Source organism: Camelina sativa, chromosome 14, assembly GCF_030686135.1.
Source record: "Camelina sativa cultivar CO46 ecotype springtype chromosome 14, ASM3068613v1".
NCBI lineage: Eukaryota > Viridiplantae > Streptophyta > Magnoliopsida > Brassicales > Brassicaceae > Camelina > Camelina sativa.
In genome coordinates, this window is record NC_141893.1 from 6,829,270 (window position 1) to 6,848,585 (window position 19,316).

A 19,316-nucleotide genomic window follows, 5' to 3' on the forward strand; every position below is an offset into this window, starting at 1 on the left:
ATAATTTTAAAACGACGTCGTTAACCAAGCCAACTGATAGGCCCGGTCCAAGCCCAACATACGGTCCGCGACGATCCGTTAAAGGGTCATTTTGTGGTGAAATTAGGGTTTTAGTAAAGTGAGCATATAAATTGTTACAAATTCATTTCACATCCTTTCCGCTGCTGCCGTCTTCGTCTCCTGAGGTCAGTGTTTCAGCTCCTCTATCGCTCTAACTTACGATCTTACCTTTTTGTAATCTTCGCTATGTATTTTTTGAGCTTTGTTCTTCCCCCGTCGATTTTGAGCTTTGTTCTTCCCCCGTCGATTTTGCTCCGTTTGTTGATTCCGATTTTGTTTGATCTTTTGTATTGGCAGATAACAAGAGAACTTCTGTTTTTTTCCGGTCGTTAAACAACAATCAAAGAGAAAACATGTCAGGGTAAGCTTAGTTACACTGTCTTCTTTCCTTTATTCTTAAATCTCCGTTGTCAATGTTCAAAATAGCTGATTCATTAACATTTCCTATACTTGGTTTTATCTATTTCTGTTAATTTTGTTTATTGCATTGTTGATGTTGATGAATGTTCCTGTCGATTGCTAATACTTTTATGATTCTCTTTTGCTGCGGATTAATCTTTTTGTTACTCAAAAATCTGATTTATGATCAACCTATGACTTGGTCTTATGCTCTAATCAAAGTTTTTCTAGTCTTGTACTGTGATTTAATACGATGTTTTGTATGCTTTAGAGAAGTATCAATGCTTATTGTTTGTTATCTGTTTTTTTTTATCTCAATATGTGTTGTTGCTCTGTCTAAATTTTGATTCTTTGCTTATATCAGTGATGAGGCTGCCCCAGCTGTTGTTCCTCCGGTTGCTGAGCCAGCGGCAATCCCAGAGGACATGGACGTAAACACTGCTTTGGAGTTGACTCTAAGGAAAGCTCGTGCTCACGGTGGTGTTGTTCGTGGTCTTCATGAGTGTGCTAAGCTTATTGAGAAGCGTGTGGCTCAGCTTTGTGTCTTGGCTGAGGACTGCAACCAGCCTGATTACGTTAAGCTTGTGAAAGCTCTCTGTGCTGATCACAACATCAATTTGCTTACCGTTCCAAGTGCCAAGACCCTCGGCGAATGGGCTGGTGTAAGTTTATTATTTATTACCTACTCTTCCTCTATAAACCTTTCTTACTAAAGCTCGGGTTTGTTCCAAATGAATGTTTGGTTTTTCAACAACGAGATGAATCTTTTTGATGTTGTTGTTTTTGCAGCTCTGCAAGATTGATTCTGAGGGAAATGCCAGGAAGGTTGTTGGATGCTCATGTCTTGTTGTCAAGGTAAATTAATGTCTTTATGCCTCACCTCCTGTATCCTGGATCATTTCATTAATAGGATTTGTTCATTATCGTCCCTAGTCTTCAACTAAATGCGTTTATGTGAATTTCTTGTCAGGACTACGGCGAGGAGACCACTGCTCTCAATATCGTCAAGAAGCATATTGAATCTCAATAAATTTCATGAAGCTTCTCTAAAACTCGAATTTCCAGATGCTTTTTCATCCCAAATGCTGTTTTCTCTTGGTTTTGATATTTAATATTTTAGCGGACAGCTGTTGAGATTTTGTTTGGAACATGGTCAAGTTTTGTTGTTATCCTAGGCTCTGCTCTTCCAAAGGCCAAATTTGCTTTAGATTTTACTTTTGGCTCACATTATCATAAAATTAAGTGTTTTAAAAAAATTGCAGATATAATATAATATAACCTATAGCCTGATATGTACTGAGAAGTGAAATAGGATAATTTTTTAAAAAAAGTTGCTTCACTGATTGTAGACTTGTAGTCTAACCTTGGTCTGTTTTTAAATTGACAATTGAGATTAGTTTGTTTTTCAATCTATACAAAGGGATGAGTGTTAAAGCCTTTAAAGCATTCAAAATATATTTTTTTTAACAATTAACAGGATATTATTTCAGTCCATTCAAGATAAATTATTTAGTTCATTCATCCTATTGTAGTCTACTTGCATATTTTGTTTGTTCTATATCGCCGTCAATACAAAGAACCTTGGTTTTTAGTAGTTACGATTTACACGAAAACAAACACTTGGAAGTTTTCAATTTTTTTGAAGTGAAAAGCTCCGGAAGAAGGGCGGGAAGAGACGAATCCAAGCTTGGCACCACCACCGATTAATCAATTTCTGGTAATCTGGTATTAGAGAACCAATTAACTAGTCTAGTAGTATATATATATATATATATATAAAATCAAAACACGTTTCATATTTTGTCTCTCACATAAATACATAATTGATTTTATTTTATTGTCAACACTCAACACTGACATAATCGAGTTTTTTTGTTTGCTTATGACTTGTTAAATTTTCTCATGACATAATGTTAAAGGTTACTAAACCAACAAAATAATGTTATGAACATCCAACAACAGCAGTCACAGCAGCAGCCACAGCAGCAGCAGAAGCAGCAGCCACCGGCCCAGCAACAGTTGATGTCTCAACAAAACAACCTTCAGGCAACCACTGGGCTCTCAAGGAAATGTTGCAGGATTGCAGCAACCACAACAACAGATGCTCAATTCCCAGGTTGGCAACTCAAGTTTGCAGAATAACCAGCACGCGGTACATATGTTATCACAATCAACGGGTGGGATGCAACGAACACATCAGGCTGGCCATGGCTTGTTTTCTTCTCAGGGCCAACAGTCACAAAATCAGCCATCCCAACAGCAGATGATGCCCCAGCTTCAGTCGCATCATCAGCAGCTAGGGTTGCAACAACAACCTAATCTGCTACAACAGGATGTGCAACAAAGGCTACAAGCTTCAGGCCAAGTCACAGGTTCTCTGCTTCCACCTCAAAATGTTGTGGACCAACAGAGACAACTATATCAAACCCAAAGAACCCTCCCGGAGATGCCATCATGTATGCTTTTGCATCCTTTTAAATACTTTAGGTTCTAATAGTTTACATAATCTCTCAGCAGAATCTGATGTTGAACAAACCCCATTTTTATAATTCTTAGCATCGCTGGATTCGACAGCACAGACGGAAAGTGCAAATGGGGTTGATTGGCAAGAGGACGTTTATCAGAAGGTTGTTCTCTCTGTTTTAAGTGTGTTATATCTTTACCAGTTCTGACTACACGGATTAAATCTTCAAGATAAATGCAATAAGGCAGGCGATTTAACATAGATATCACCAGGATGACTAATCGTATGACTACTTGTCTTTGCAGATCAAATCCTTGAAAGAGATGTACTTACCAGATCTGAATGAAATCTACCAGAGAGTTGCATCCAAGTTGCAGCAAGTAAGTTACAATTTCTTTTTTACTTCGAATATAGTTTGCAAGTGTATCTCCTCGGGAACAGTAGTAAGCATTCTGAGGAGTTTTACAAATTCAAGCAAGATCAGTTCGTTATTGCAGAATATATTTGGAGTATCGTTACCCATTTACCAAACAAAAAAGAGGCCGTTGAGACTCGTATTCTTAACATACTGTGTATTAGAAAATTTACCTGCTGATATTGATGTTCCTTCCCAAACCTATAGAGGTTGTAGCTTACATCTATGAGTTATTTTCGTTATTACAGTAGAAAGTCATACAACTTTGGATTCTTGAGACTCTTATTCTAAAAGATTGTTATATAGAAAGTTAACTCTCCAATATCTACATAGATTGTGGTCTGTGTCTTAATTTATTGATTTAGTTCAGTTTTCTCTGGAGCAGGATTCTATTCAACAGCAACAAAGATCAGATCAGTTTGAGAAATTGAAACAGTTCAAGACAATGTTGGAGCGCATGATACAATTTCTATCTGTTCCAAAGAGCAATATCATGCCCGCATTGAAGGATAAGGTGCCTTATTATGAGAAGCAGATTATAGGTTTCTTAAATATGCACAAGCCGAGGAAGCCAGTACAGCAAGGGCAGCTTCCGCAATCTCAGATGCAGCCAATGCAGCAACCGCAACCTCAGACAGTTCAAGATCAATCTCATGATAATCAAACAAATCCGCAGATGCAAGCAATGAGCATGCAGGGAGCTGGGGCAAGGGCACAACAGAGTAGTTTGCCAAATATGCAGAATAATGTTCTGTCATCTCGTCCTGGAGTTTCAGCACAGCAGAACATTCCTAGTTCCATACCGGCTTCTAGTTTAGAATCTGGCCAAGGTAATGCATTGAATAATGGCCAGCAGGTTGCCATGGGATCCATGCAACAAAATACTTCTCAACAAGTAAATAACAGTTCTGCCTCGGGTCAAAGTGGGTTAAGTACACTGCAGTCTAATATTAATCAACCCCAGTTAAGTTCCAGTATGCTTCAGCATCAGCACATGAAGCAACAGCAAGACCAACAAATGACGCAGCAAATCAAGCAGCAATTTCAACAGCGCCAAATGCAACAGCAACAGCAACAGTTGCAAGCGAGACAGCAACAGCAACAGTTGCAGGCAAGACAACAAGCGGCACAATTACAACAGATGAATGATATGAATGATTTGACATCGAGGCAAGGGATGAATGTCAGTCGTGGGATGTTTCAGCAACATTCTCTGCAGGGACAGCGTGCCACTTATCCTCTTCAACAGTTAAGCTTCTGCCGATCCGATCTGTTGGCCTGGCCCTGAGGCCATGTTTCTCAATGATGATAGAAAAGAGTGTGTAGTAGTTAAGCGGTTTCTTCCCAGCCCAGACTGGTGCAATGCAGAGAGCATGAAGAAGCTCCCATATTTTGAAGATGATGTGACATGGTTAACCATAGGATGTGCTTCTGGTGGTGAGATAGAGATAGAAAGCCATACGCAACGACTTGAGGGATGCTTAGTTGAGTACTTAACACAGACAAGAAATCTAATGGGAGTATCATCAGCCACTAAAGAAGGAGGAGTGATGCTAGAAAGAAACAGTAGACTCGAGAACTCCATAACTCCAACTACTACCATATCATCCCAAGATGGATCAGTATCTTCCAGAGGATCTTCAACTGGCGGATAATGGGGATTGCTCGATCCATCATCTTCTGAAGTCTCATCTTACCGTGACAGCCTCAAGGTATGCTGAGAAATTCTTGTCCGGAACTGCATTATATATCCGAACCTTCCATTGCTTCATGAAATGATCCAAATCAGCTGCAGTCCCCTCAAGTAGCCTACTCCTCCGTGTAATCATAACCAAACCCAGAGAGTTGTTGAATCGGTTCATATAGATATAGAAGAGTCAATGTTGGAGAAGAGCATAGAGGCTTGTAGAAGGATCGATATGACGATAACAGAGGATGATGAGCTACGTGATGAAAGTAGTAAAGGAATAGAGGCAGCTACGGAGAAGAAGAAGAAGAAGAAGAAGATGAAGGAGAGAGATAGTGAGAGATTAGATGAATGGTTGGAAAAATGTGACTCGGTATAGCTGAGAAGCTCTGCATCTACCGCATAGTAACACACAAAAGGTGCCAAATAGGAACGCTAAAAGTTTCTGTATCTGTACAATGATAATTAATCGTGTGATATCATATGTCCTATTCTCATGTTCCAACCAAACATTGTTATGATATGAACATGATTAGATTATCTTCTGTCGTGTTTCAGAGATTCCAACGAGAAGAGAACAAACGTCATAGTTTTGATAGAGTAGCTAACATGCAGGAAAATGATAAATGACAAATTTAGACACAACAACGTCTCGTTACATAGAAATCGTCAAGAAACACACACAAACAAAATGTTAAAAAGTATTTTGTTTTTTTTCAACCAAGCTGTTTGACACGATAGAACACAAAATACAAAGATCATATATAGAGTTGAGGTGGATTGGAAACCATACGATAAGCTAGACGAACCATTGTAACAGAGTGCACCACCGGGCTTTACGACCAACTTTGATCCTCTCTTGAAGGAACTTGTCGAGAGAAGCAATCTCAGGTTTTTTTGCGGCAACCGACTTCGAGGAACATATGTCCTTCAACCCCATCAATAGTTCTCCTTACTACAGTTATGTAGTCGCAACTGTTGGCCCTGAAGCTGATGTGGAAGATAGCATTCATAGACTTGAGCTTCTGAGACGTGTCAGCATGAGTTTCTAGGGTTTCCACAAGTACCTTCTTCATCTCAATGTCCTTTGGCAGAAAAGAATGAGATCCAGCATAAAGTGAAAACTCGGCATACAGAAGAAGCCAATCAATTTTATCAATGTCCGTTTTCGGAACCTCGTAGAATCTCATAGCATCATCACCAGAAGCTGGTGGTTCCGACGAAAAAGCAGGCATAGGTCCTCGGTAAAACTTATCTAGCACAAAACCATGGAAGTAGTTTAATTCAGTATCTCTTTCCACTGTTGTGGGTTTGATTCGGCAGCGTTCCATGAAGAGCTTAAACTCGGGAATGAGAGGTCTTCTGACCATAGTTTGCAAAGTGAGAGAATGATCAGCAGCATCAACATCTTTAACGTTGACAGTAATATAGAAAGTCACAGCCAAGGGATATTCGGTATTCAATTTAGGTATGCGTATGAACTCCAAGTTCCTATTATTCTCAAAGTTGAACCAATGAACTCCCAACCGGCCGTAGAGAACCATTTCGGTAGGTGGTTGCTCTTCTTCGGTAAAATAAAATGGTGAGATTCCGTCAATAAGTGGGATACGAACGTCAGGATCGAAATCGAAACCCTAAACCCAATCAAAAAAAAAAAAAAACAAATATTACAATGTCGCAGGGGGTTGTGTGTGTTAAACAAAAATAAAAATAAATAAATAAATAATAATATCAGGGGTTACCTACCTGACTATCGTCTCTTTGGCGAAGGTAATCCACATCTTCTTCCTCTTCTTCTTCTTCATACAAGTGGCGCAAAACAGGGCCCCATTGTTCAGATGAACTCCGGAAGTCCAACAACTGCACCAGAGGTTTCCGGTTGTCGACTCTACCTGGATTGCCTGTTTCAAGTATAACAGGCTCTTCATCATTTGTTTCCCAAGGCGCATTCTTTTTCTTTACCCTACGGTAGACACGGGTGATCTGATGATACAACAAGGCAGGAAGAGTAAGAATTAGAAAGTTGTTAGGTTTTTTTTTTTTTTGGACAGGAACGAGAAATCTTCTAACACCTAAGAACCCAATCAAATACATACAAATTACAATGGATCGCCAAAAATAATAATAAATACCTTAGATGTGCCTCCTCCCACTACTTCGGCTTCTTCTTCGAGACCTGGTACTAGTGGAGAATAATTAACATCACTGTGCCCTTGAGTAATGGCAGATTCGCTTTGGCATATTGATGAAACTACTGGAGAATAAATGTCCAAGCTGGTCCCTGTGGACTTCAAAGCTTCGATGATGCAAGGCTGAAGCTTACGGGCACAACTACTGAGAACCTTCTCCACAAGCGTGGAAGCCGCTGGTGAGACATCCTAAGGCAAGTCAATCAGACAAATTAAACCTCAAGTGTATTTAAAATATAGGAGAATCTAACCTCAGCTGGGGAAAACTTACCCGGCTTTCCTTTTTGACAGAGTTTTAAGAGAGTCTCGAGCAAATCCATGGGTATTTCATCACTTTCATCTATAACTGTGATCATAATCGTTTTCATTGAGAGAAGGACCAGTCGAGGATGATCCAGCCTAAACAGATGCACAAAAGAAAAAACATCAACATATGCCAAACGTGAATACCCCCTGAAGCCAGTTACATATGAAGTAACTAAGAGTTAATTGAGCTTTGTACACCTACCTTATGACTTTCAAGAACCGTCGAAACATATCTAGGACAAGATCATCGCACTCCAAGTCCAGCATAACTAAGGAAGATCTGACCTTTGCAAAAGTCTCAAGAACAGCCTCAGCTTTCCTGTAACTGCGACTGGAAGCATCAGCTAGTTTATCAAATGCTTCTACTGTCACCTGAAAAACCTCCTGCAAGTCAAATTAGAAGCAAAGCCAATGCCTCATGAGAGAATATTTGGAAAGAAGAGACCAGTTTTACTGGAATCAAAAGGTACACACAACTAGTGGATTAAAAGGTAAACCAACCTTCATTTGGACATCGGGATAAGGGGTCAGTGGAGCATTAATCCTCATAATTTCAGCCAAGCAAGAGGCAACAGAAACCCTAACATCAGAATCGGGGTTTCTTAAGAGATCAGCAGATACCAAAGCCGTCGTGGTTGAAAAAAGGGCTCTTTCTACAGAACTAGGAGCATCTTGCTCGACAGTGCCGAGCAGAGACTGGACATCCTACACACAGAGGCATCAAAAATCAGATGGTTGAACATAAATCGCAGAGAAAAAAATTCCCCTAGGGATTTGAAAGCAGCAATAGAACCCTAAAAAGGTTTCACCTTTACCCCCAAAATGTCTCAGTAAACGCTACAAAATAACTAATGAACATTGAACAGAACAGCAGAAATTGAATTTTCCTTATGTTTAAGAAACGAGAAACTCTAATCGTTTCCTATAATCTAAGCCCCCCCAAAAACAGAGAAATTTCAACCAAACTCATGAACGAAAGCAACAAAAGAAACCCATTTATCGAGGAAACGTTACAAAAACAAGAGAATCTCGAGAGAGAGGGGTTAGAAGGATTCGTACATCGAGAAGATTGAGAGTCGCATCAGTTGAGGAATGAGGCTTGACGAGATTGTCTGCAGCCTCGAGGAGTTTGGTCTCTTTGGCAAAAAAAGCCATTCTGGAAATTTCAAAACCCTAGAAAACAAAGAAACAATCCCTGAATGAAAGGGAAAAAGAAAGAAAGATTCCAAAGGTTTGGAGCACAAGGGAAAATAAAGAAACACAAGTTCAAGTTTACAAAACACAAGTTCTTTACGAATTTTTTTTTATTATTATTTTGTTTAATTTACAATAAATAGAAACTGATTATTCTAAAGGCAAAATTATAATTTAAAATAAAAACTACAAGTAGCCAGATATAAAACTTACAATATTTAAAAACTGAAATATTAATCAGTTTTAATTGACAGGGAGGTATTAATCAACAGAGATATTAACAATTTGGTGAAGATGATATCTTCGCCTCAGAATTGGCCGGCCTTCACAACATACCTAGACGATATCAAGATTGATAGGGAGGAGTTTTTTTTTTTTTTCTTTGGTTCAAATTTTTAGAAATGCTAATGTAAGAGCGGATTATTTAGCACGCCGAGCGCGTTCCTCTCCATTATTTTTTAAAGAAAAAAAAACCAGGTATTATTTATCTAAATAAAAAAACAAATGAGGTATTTTTAATCTTTTTTCCCATAAGTTATATCAGCAATTTTTTAAACATTTTTTTATTTTAGGGAGGATTACCATAGTAGGTCGTAAATCCTTGTTTTTTACTAGAAAGGGGTAAAGAGGTTTGATAAAAAATGGCACCCTTCAAAAAATGTGTTACGAACAAAATAATTACAAAACATGCCATCGTAATTACCTGCCACGTAGGAAAGAGGGCGTTAAAAGGGAGGTGTTTTTGGTAGGAAAAATTCCCGCCAATCCATAAGTCTACCATTGTAGTTACAGTAGAGTAAGATGAGGTTGGTAGAGTTAGTAAAAAAATTTATGGATTTTCTTAGAGTAATGCGGTAGATTAAAGTATAATGGTGGTAGAGATATAGTTATATGATAGAGTTAAAAAACAAGTAGAGTTATTTGATATAGATATAGATAGTTATGGTAGAGTTAGTAAAACCCTTAGAGTTATACAGTAGAGTAAGTCGGTGCCGTAGATTTAAATTGTTTGGTGGCAGAGTAAGTAAGAAAAAGATTATTAGAGTTATGGGTGAAATAGAGATAGTTGATAGACTAAATTGTAGTGATGGTAGAGTTAGTAGGTATAATTGAGTTATTTGGTAGACTAATAAACAGTGACAATAGAGTTAGTATTTCAGATAGAGTTATTAGTGAGAATAGAGTTTTTATATTATGTTATGATAGAGTTACTGCTTACTAAACTAGCATAAGATTTGTAGAGTTAGTGTTTCGTGTGGTGATAGAGTTATTGGATGGTATTACTGAAATATGTGAATTCTAACATATTTTTGTAGGTTAAAATGGAGTTCCTTAAAAAAGAAAAAGACAATTATGCCTTCAAATTAAAAGTGAAATCACAACAATCTTTGGTTGCCTTCCTTGATCGAACCCTTCTCGATCAATTCCAAAAACCTTCCCAAATTTGTTGAAAAAATGCTCGAGATCCCTTTGTTATGTGGGAAGTGCTTATTTTCTAGCAACCATTGGTTATTTAGAGTCGATGTAAGAAGAGGTTGTAGAGTTATAGGACTGAGCAGACGAAATTCTTATGAGGATTTAGTCTCAATGGTGTATGAGAATTTCGGGTTAGATAGAAGAGTTTGTGAGGTGAAGTTATCGTACAAATTAGCACAGAAGAGTGTGTTGTTATCCTTACCAGAGGACACCCCGCCGGTGTTTGTTTGTAATGGGCGACAGTTTCAAGGACTTATCCGACAAAGTCAGGCAGAAGGAGTGAGTCGGCTGTGTGTTGAAATCGTTGATTCAAGGGATGAAGAGATCTCTAAAAGTGGGGAATACGATCAAGTGGAGATGGATACTCGTCACGATAACTATGAAGTGAAGGCGTCTGTAGAAAAACGAGTGGCAGAAAACGAGGAAGTAGGGGAAGATGACGATGAAGACAACGAAATGAGGTTTGATTGTTTCGATGACCCAGATGGAGCAAGTTCTGGGGATGAAGAGTATAGTTTGCCTAAGGAAATAGGAGTTGAGCAAACAAAGGATGACGAAGAAGCAATTGTGGAAACAACTGGTGCAGACACAGGTTTTTCCTTTCCTAAAAGGAGTTGTAGTTTTCGCAGTCTGTTTGAGGAATTAGATATCAAAGATATTGATATAGCGGTTGGGGAAACATTTGAGTCAAGAAAAGATTTGTTGGTTAGATTGAAGATATTAACTGTGGTTGAAAAGTTTGACTTCTATGTGCATGAATCAAGGCCTAATTTGTATGTTGTAAAATGTTGGGTTCGTGGTTGTCAGTGGAGGGTGAGAGCTTCAACGATAGCTCATTCTCCAATATTCCATATTTGAATTTATCAACGGCAACACAGTTTGTCAGTAACCGAAAGGTCTGGACGTTCAAGGAAAGCAACCCCAGATATTTTGGCGGAGCTCTACAAAGAATTCGTTGGGGGTATTGGATCTGGTGTTGTGTCAAACCATGTTGCAGCTGGCCTTAATCGACGGTATGGTATAAAGGTAAATGTCTGAAACTTTACATAAACCAGAAAACGGCCTGCTATATTACACTCAGTTTGTTTTGAATCTTATAAAATATCAATATTTTGTTTTGTAGATGGGTTATTGGAAAGGCCATCATACTCTCAAGTGTGCTCGTGAATTAGTTAGGGGTAGTTATGAAAGTGGATATTCAGAACTACCTTCGTACTTATACATGATTAGAAGAGCAAATCCAGGAACTTTGACTAGGTTAGAAGTGGATGAGTTAGATAGATTCAAATCTGTTTTCATAGCATTTGGGGCAAGCATAGATGGATTTTCTTTCATGAGGAAAGTCATAGTTGTTGATGGTACATTTTTAAAGGGCAAATATCTAGGGATGTTACTAATGGCGACGACACAAGATGGAACCTACAACATATTTCCTCTAGCATTGGATGTGGTTGATATGGAAACAATGAGTCATGGGAATGGTTTTTTAGACAACTCAGCCGTGTTATTCAAGATGATGAAGGGCTTGCCATTATATCGGATAGACATAAGTCAATAAGCAAAGCAATAGGAAAAGTGTATCCTCTTCCTAGTCGTGGGATTTGTACTTACCATCTACACAAAAATATTGTAGTTAGATTTAAAGGCTCTGAGACTTTCGGTTTGGTGAAGAAGGCTGCAACTGCTTATAGGCTCCAAGAATTCAGTGAATTGTTTCAGCAAATTCAACAGGTGAGCCCATACCTACATGCGTATTTGGTGCGGGCTGATGTCAGTAAATGGAGTCGGGTACACTTTCCAGGTGATTGATATAACTTCACCACCACCAACATAGCGGAGTCTCTCAACAATGTCTTAAAAGCAGCTAGACAGTATCCAATAGTTAGACTGCTAGAGGATATACGAATGATGTTAACTAGATGGTTTGCTGCAAGACGGAAACAGGCTTCGCTTATGACAATTGTTCTAACAACTCAAGTTGAGGAGCTTCTCCAGGTAAAATTTTTTTTCGGTTTTTTGGCAATTTTATATGCTCATGTGTGGTAAACAGCTATGAACTAACCTTTGTCCGCTTTTTAGGCCCGAGTTGCTAGGGCAAGTTTGCTAGTTGTGCAAGAGATCGATCCAAACCAATACGATGTTAGAATTGGGGCATCCATGCATGTGGTAAACCTATCACAAAAGAAATGTTCTTGCCGTATGTTCGATGTTGATAAGCTCCCGTGTATACATGCATAACTGCCGCAGAGACCGCTAATGTTTCACGAATTTCTAAGTGCCATCCATACTTTCGAACAGAGTATCTACGACATGGTTATGGGAAATCAGTTATGCCGAAGGATGAAACCTGCCCATTACCAAAAAATGTCCTTGAGAAGAGCGTTAAAACACCACTGGTGAGGACTCAATCAGGAATACCAAAGCTGAGTAGAGCGAAAGGCCCATTCGAGATTGCCATGCAGAGGAAAAGGCCCAGAAAAGCCCATTGTTATGGAAACTGTGGGCATATCGGCCACAATCGGCAAACATGCAATATTTGACGATGGTTCTCACTTTTTTATTGGTTTTGTAAGACTTGATTGATGATAAACTATTAAACTCTGCCTGTAAAAGTCTATCACATCACCAAGTTGGGTGTGTGTTTAATGTAATATTTAACCCACATTAATCAGGCTTCCCAACCAGAAACTGTAAAATTTATTTACAGTGGGTAGAGATATTATTTATCACACCATTATATAAGCAATCGTTATATGTTGCATCAAGAACTAAACTTAACAACCCTAATACAAAGATGGCTCAGCATGTCTTACATTCCAACCCCTGTGGTCGCCGATATAATCCGCCGTGTAGGGAAGCAAGGGTTCCGCCACCTTGATCCTTTTATAGCTGCTGGTCCTGCGTACAAATAGCTTGTTTACTCTAACGAAGTCTTGTGCGAGGTAGATTTGGATGAATTTTTTTTCAGTGGCCATCTAGCTAATGTTTCTTCCTCGTATAGGCCCTTCTTGATGAAATGTCTCGAGTTGGGACATCCAACAGCAAAGTATGTCGAATCTCTTCGCATATTGACTCAAGTTGTCCCTAAACAAGAGGTGTTAGATATGCTTGGTGAAACCGCTACATAAAGCATTTATGGTCACTTCACATATGCTATGATGCTCATCTGCTGTGGAGCATTGGAAGACGGCATCCTTTTGACGAAAGCTTTCTTCAGGAAGGTGCCAGACATCCACGACGCTGTGATGATCGCTGACCAACTTGAGACACTAATTAGGGAAATGGGGCTTCTTAGATATCATATTTTTGACGGATACTACCATTTTGAAATCGCTCCACTATGTTGGTTGGAGCACCACAACGGACACAATATATGTGAACATTGTTTCGCATTCACCTCTCCTTCCAAGTTTTGGGAAATGTGTTGAAAGCCACTATGTTTCATATTAAGGTCTCGTTTTTGGATATATGTGGGATGTATAAGTGTAGGTACCTCATTTTGCTTTAACGGTCCTTATAATGTGTAATATGTGTAATATCAGTAATATGTGTAATATCAGTAATATGTATAATACGTGTAATAAGTGTAGTAGGTATGTGTGGGTATAATGAATGTGTTTTTAGTACGGTTCTAGAGTGTGTAATGTTGAAAGCTTTTATAAGTGTCCACAAAAATACCATAAACCTTAGAGATATTAACTAACCATCAAGCTTAAACCGCTAATGTTTACAACAATATTACATATACCAATGTAGACAAAATAAAACGCTCGTGTATGAGCTCCGTACAGAACAAAGTTGCATGTTCTATACGTTGCCACGAAGAACATGCAACTTTGTTTTCTTCACAAAAAATAATATAGGTATCATAGGATAAGTTCAAAAAATATTGGTTAGGTTAAGCGTTCAAAAGAAGGAGTTGCTGCTTATACAACATGACCTTGCTGTGATATAAACTCAACACCACCTGTCTCGGAACCACAAGGATTTGGGTCAGAAATTTGAATGAAGCAATCAGTGTCGGGAACCTCATAAAATATCTCAGCTGCAAGTTTTAATCGAATGGCAGGCATTGTAGCATCAGAAAGACCTTCATATGAAATGCCAATTATTTAACAGCATAAATACCACAATCCCTTTGCTGAAAGTTTTGAGGACACGTTTTACACCTGTAAAACATGAAAGCTCGCGTACTCATCTTCTTTTTCTTCTCTAGAGGGGCAACAGCATGCATCAACGCTGGAATCATACGGATATATGGCTTGCAAGACTTCATAACCTCATAATCAGAGTACAAACTGCAAATGCTGTCAAACACTTTAACTCTTCGACCCACTAAGTCCACTTCAATAGCTACCCAATAGTCATTATTGATGTTGTGTGCAAAGTAAAGAACATCAACATCATCAACCCACTTCTTATTCGTCATACCGTAGTTAGGGTGGACACCATTGTATACTCTAATGTAGAGATCAGTGAACAACCAATTCTTCTAAGTGTCAAACTTCTTGTAGTCTTGCACCCATTGATTGACAAACCATGGATCTAAGAAGGCAATTCTATCGGTTAAGAAAGGGGAGACGGCCTGCATTGATCTTTTCCGAAGCATATGCATCACCAGACACAAGTGCTAACAAGTGTAACAGAACACATTAGTATTTGGTTATTTCCATAATAGTTGATGTCATTAAATGGAAAATAATTGTATACATACCGCATTCTTCAACCACCCGTATGTCGGATCTTTCGTAGGCCACAATTCCTCTGGGGTCATTATCCTTAAGTAAAAATTAGCTGATGAGTCGCGTATGTACGTCTCATTTTCTCTACCAAATACAAAATTAACATAACATAACATTAGACCTTCAATAATTACATATGCACTGATAAATGGAACATTATGTCAACAAGAAGACTTACAGCTGATCGTCTATGAACCCCATTAACTTGTCAACTTTCCCTGCAGACACTTTCTCAAAAGGATCATAACGCGCTGGTGAAAGAACCTTCCCCTTAAGAATGCGCTTAACCACTGAACTCTCAATGTAAGGGTCAAGTTGTGTTGAGGACAGGGTCAATTCAAAATTTAACACAACTTATCATTCTTACACAACAAATACAACTTATCTATAGCCAATTCAAAAATTTTCCTAGCCGCATTCTCAATAGGGTCTGAAAAACCTAAATCGGACGATAAAGGAGCCTTTTGCTGTGTCAAAGCGACGTCATCAGTTTTTTTTCGCTCACATTTAGTAACACCTTTACTCAACGATGTCCTTCCTTTGTATTTAGGTGATGTAAATTCCTTCCTTTTCTCCTCACGGCAAGCAACATCTGGTTGTTTTGTAATAGGTGTTGAGAGTTTATGCTCACCAAGTGATGCCCTTCTAATATTGCTAACATTCTTCAAAGCCAACCTGGACTTCTTTCCAGGATTTCTGAAGGCACATGAAATGGGGAAATCATCCTAGGATGTTTGCTTCATCTGTAATAGCCATGACTAAAACGATAGACATTAATAGCAACACAGGACATGGAAACATGATTTTAAAAACTGAAACATGATTTTAAATACTGAAATGTCTCGAGGTCAACAGTTTGGGAACACAAGTTATTCACTTAAAAGACATAAACGAAAAATTGGGAAAGAAGATACAGGGCAAAGAAAGAAAATAAAGCTCCAAATAAACTCAATGCCCACCAACTATGCAATATTCTGCACAGACAAACCAATTCTCTTTGTAAATAATTTGACAATGTAATTGTTTTTTAAAAGTTAGATCAAAGAAAGCATACCTCATCTTTCTCGACAGTACCACCAGCCTCTCATGTCTCTGATACTTCATCGTTGGCAACATGCCCTTCTTCTTCAACTAACTTCTCTTCCAAAGCAGCCTTATCGAGTAAGATGTCATTGCCTCTCTTCAACTCAACCACATCATTCTCAATGACTGGCACCTTTTTCTATCTCTTTAACTTGCTCACCAATACTTTTCAACTTCCCTTCCAAGTCTTCTTTCATTTCATCCATTTTCCAATCAAGCTTACCCAACAGCTTTAGAACGCTTTCTAGTGCCCCTTTCTCCCCACCATTCACATCACCATCATCGCCGTTCTCATCATTAAATTCTTTCAGCTTCACCGGACCTTTTGACCTCCTGTGCGTATAGGAGCTAGTTGTCGTCTTACACTTTTTCATAGGAGGTGGGTCCACATAATCATCTGCGCTAGCAGATGCCACCTGCCTCTTGGACACTTTCTTATCAAAGACACCCTCCTCTGCATCACCGGACCACTCTTTTTCATCTACACATCCGAGGAAAAGATCATGTAGCATATTATCCAATAGCTTATTTCCACCAACTCCTTCTCTGAATACTGCATTTTCCCTTGGCCACATTGGATATATATTCTCTTCACGTCTGAAAACCAAATTCTTAACGTCCACCTACACGTTCAAACAAGCAGATAAAAATATGTGCATTAATAGGGTTTGGATAACATATCAAATTTCATATCAAAATATCAGTTAATCCTACATATTTAACATTACCTTTTTACTCAATTTATTCTCTGCAGCTAATGTGGCCTCAACTGTAATCCTTGGCGGCCTCCACCCCATGAAAGAAGCGGTAAAACGTCTTCGACATCATTATCATCAATTTTTCTTTTCCTACCATACTTTTTCCCAAATTTAACCAAACTTTCCATACCCCAAACCATTAGGACATGTACACATCCATGTATAGCATATGTATCGTTATCAAATGACACAACTTTAATTGACTCAATCAACTCCTTAAATCCAACACGACCGCAAGGAAATCTCTCAAAAGCCTCAATATCCAGAACTCGTTTCGCATACTCCAATGGAATCCTCCTAGACCGGGATAGGAATCACCACCCATTGAAATCTCCGCCCCAATTCCAAACCACTGAGAAATCTCCGTCGGAATCCCCACCCATTGAAATCTCCGCCCGAGATCCAACCCACCGAGATCACCGTACGAATCCTCGGTGATATCGCCTCCGCAGTCGCTTCGCAAGTAGAGATAACAACCAACACAATTCAACACTCCTTAGGGTTTCACGATTACATAGGATTTCATGATTTCAATTTCTTATTTATTTTATGAATAAATCCATTTAAAAAAAATATAAATGGCATCCCCGCGATTAAACACATAACCAAATTGTTAAACGACTTTTACCAACTAATTAGTACTAGTTTTGTAAGTAAAAATAATGAACTAATAAACCACGATTTACGAACTAGTATAGTCATTGTTTCTTTATTTTATGATAAGTGAGCCAAAAATAAAAATCTAAAGCAAATTTGGCCTTCGGAAGAGCAGAGCCTATAGAATAACAAAACTTGACCATGTTCCAAACAAATCTCAACTTTGAGAATAATAGGAACTTGGAGTTCATACGCATACCTAAATTGAATACCGAATATCCCTTGGCTGTGACTTTCTATATTACTGTCAACGTTAAAGATGTTGATGCTGCTGATCATTCTCTCACTTTGCAAACTATGGTCAGAAGACCTCTCATTCCCGAAATTTAAGCTCTTCATGGAACGCTGCCGAATCAAACCCACAACAGTGGAAAGAGATACTGAATTAAACTACTTCCATGGTTTTGTGCTAGATAAGTTTTACCGAGGACCTATGCCTGCTTTTTCGTCGGAACCACCAGCTTTTGGTGATGATGCTATGAGATTCTACGAGGTTCCGAAAACGGACATTGATAAAATTGATTGGCTTCTTCTGTATGCCGAGTTTTCACTTTATGCTGGATCTCATTCTTTTCTGCCAAAGAACATTGAGATGAAGAAGGTACTTGTGGAAACCCTAGAAACTCATGCTGACACGTCTCAGAAGCTCAAGTCTATGAATGCTATCTTCCACATCAGCTTCAGGGCCAACAGTTGCGACTACATAACTGTAGTAAGGAGAACTATTGATGGGGTTGAAGGACATATGTTCCTCGAAGTCGGTTGCCGCAAAAAAACCTGAGATTGCTTCTCTCGACAAGTTCCTTCAAGAGAGGATCAAAGTTGGTCGTAAAGCCCGGTGTTGCACTCTGTTACAATGGTTCGTCTAGCTTATCGTATGGTTTCCAATCCACCTCAACTCTATCTATGATCTTTGTATTTTGTGTTCTATCGTGTCAAAGCGAATCTGCCATTACTCAAGGGCACAGTGATGTTAAGGCCAAAGAAAATGAGGTATTCTTTATGTTTTAAGCTCTTGGTTTGATTGATAGTTGTGTGATATAATCTTGAAATTTGCAACTGCCAACAGTGCGTATCAAGCTTCTCATAACTTTTTCAATTTTTCAGGCAGATGAAAAGATATTAGAAGAACAAGTAGTTTAAGTGATTCATTAGAGGTACTGTATTTGAAAGGCTTTTTTCATCAATATGCTAAAGCTCTGTTGTGCTCCAAATGAATGTTTGGTTTTTCGACAACGAATTGAATCTTTTTGATGTTGTTTTTGCAGCTCTGCAAGATTGATTCTGAGTGAAATGCCAGGAAGGTTGTTGGATGCTCATGTCTTGTTGTCAAGGTTAATAAAAGTCTTTTCACTTAAACTCGTGTATCCTGTTTGTACCGGGGATTACACAATTTAAACAAATAAGATTTAGTGGGAAAGAGCGAGCTAAGTTCTTTATTAATCGGGAAAAGCGTGAGATCGTCACTTAAACAAATCGTATTAGAGCTTGTTAGTCCACAGACGAACTAGTAAGCTTAAAATGACGAACTGAAAACAAGACGAGTTATACGAAAGATAATAGCAGTTTTCGATGCAAAGTATTGCTCTGGGGGTATTGTCCGCGGGTCAGGATGATCATCCCAATAAATGCCCTCTCCTTTTATAGGAGACTGTTGACCTAGGAGAGTTTAGGGTTTCCTCCACGAATTCCCGGGATTGCCCTTCTGCGGGAATTAATGACTTGCTTCCAATCTCGCTGGGCCGAGAATGCAACTAATGAGTGTCGTTGGGCCGAGTGGCATATTGGGCGTAGCCCATATCCAACAATAGTCCCCCCCTTAGTCCGGAGAGTGGCAGTCTTTCTGAGATCGGCGGGCATACTTAAATCGTTCGTAATATGCCTGC

At 38.9% G+C, this 19,316-nt stretch overlaps 2 protein-coding genes, 1 non-coding gene and 1 pseudogene across 7 annotated transcripts; 3 read left to right on the forward strand and 1 right to left on the reverse strand.

The window, feature by feature from the left end:
• Nucleotides 1-66: 66 nt before the first annotated feature.
• LOC104740278 (small ribosomal subunit protein eS12z) lies at nt 67-1,912 on the forward strand. Its single transcript, XM_010460826.3, has 5 exons — nt 67-185; nt 358-421; nt 824-1,121; nt 1,249-1,314; nt 1,430-1,912. The coding sequence occupies exons 2-5, from the start codon at nt 414-416 to the stop codon at nt 1,487-1,489; spliced, it is 432 nt and encodes a 143-aa protein (XP_010459128.1). The 5' UTR covers nt 67-185; nt 358-413; the 3' UTR covers nt 1,490-1,912.
• Nucleotides 1,913-1,931: 19 nt separating this feature from the next.
• On the forward strand, nt 1,932-5,565 carry LOC147927906 (mediator of RNA polymerase II transcription subunit 15a-like). Of its 5 annotated transcripts, none has more exons than XM_087486522.1 (5): nt 1,932-2,176; nt 2,425-2,915; nt 3,016-3,086; nt 3,229-3,303; nt 3,724-5,565. In XM_087486522.1, exons 2-5 carry the CDS (start codon nt 2,561-2,563, stop codon nt 4,624-4,626), a joined length of 1,404 nt encoding a protein of 467 aa, XP_087342648.1. In that variant the 5' UTR covers nt 1,932-2,176; nt 2,425-2,560; the 3' UTR covers nt 4,627-5,565. The 5 variants fall into 5 exon arrangements, with proteins under 5 accessions (XP_087342648.1, XP_087342646.1, XP_087342645.1 ...); XM_087486520.1 differs by having other exon boundaries at nt 2,036-2,176; nt 2,422-2,915; XM_087486519.1 differs by having other exon boundaries at nt 2,041-2,176; nt 2,379-2,915; nt 3,709-5,565.
• A 70-nt stretch (nt 5,566-5,635) lies between these two features.
• LOC104743333 (sister chromatid cohesion protein PDS5 homolog E) lies at nt 5,636-8,782 on the reverse strand. Its single transcript, XR_015580905.1, has 7 exons — nt 8,580-8,782; nt 8,022-8,225; nt 7,723-7,904; nt 7,486-7,613; nt 7,158-7,403; nt 6,772-7,008; nt 5,636-6,659 (listed from the first exon to the last, which is right to left on the reverse strand). It is a non-coding gene; the product is annotated as a sister chromatid cohesion protein PDS5 homolog E (transcript).
• An 8,789-nt stretch (nt 8,783-17,571) lies between these two features.
• Nucleotides 17,572-18,364, forward strand: LOC147927907 (UPF0725 protein At3g44770 pseudogene; annotated as a pseudogene).
• Nucleotides 18,365-19,316: the final 952 nt, after the last annotated feature.

Coding starts and splice junctions, on each gene's coding strand:
- LOC147927906 (XM_087486519.1), top strand. CDS start 2,561: ATGCTCAATTCCCAGGTTGGCAACTCAAGTTTGCAGAATAACCAGCAC. Junction 3,087..3,228: donor AAGAGGACGTTTATCAGAAG/GTTGTTCTCTCT, acceptor TTGTCTTTGCAG/ATCAAATCCTTGAAAGAGAT. Junction 3,304..3,708: donor TTGCATCCAAGTTGCAGCAA/GTAAGTTACAAT, acceptor GATTTAGTTCAG/TTTTCTCTGGAGCAGGATTC.
- LOC104740278 (XM_010460826.3), top strand. Junction 1,122..1,248: donor CCCTCGGCGAATGGGCTGGT/GTAAGTTTATTA, acceptor TTGTTTTTGCAG/CTCTGCAAGATTGATTCTGA. Junction 1,315..1,429: donor GCTCATGTCTTGTTGTCAAG/GTAAATTAATGT, acceptor ATTTCTTGTCAG/GACTACGGCGAGGAGACCAC.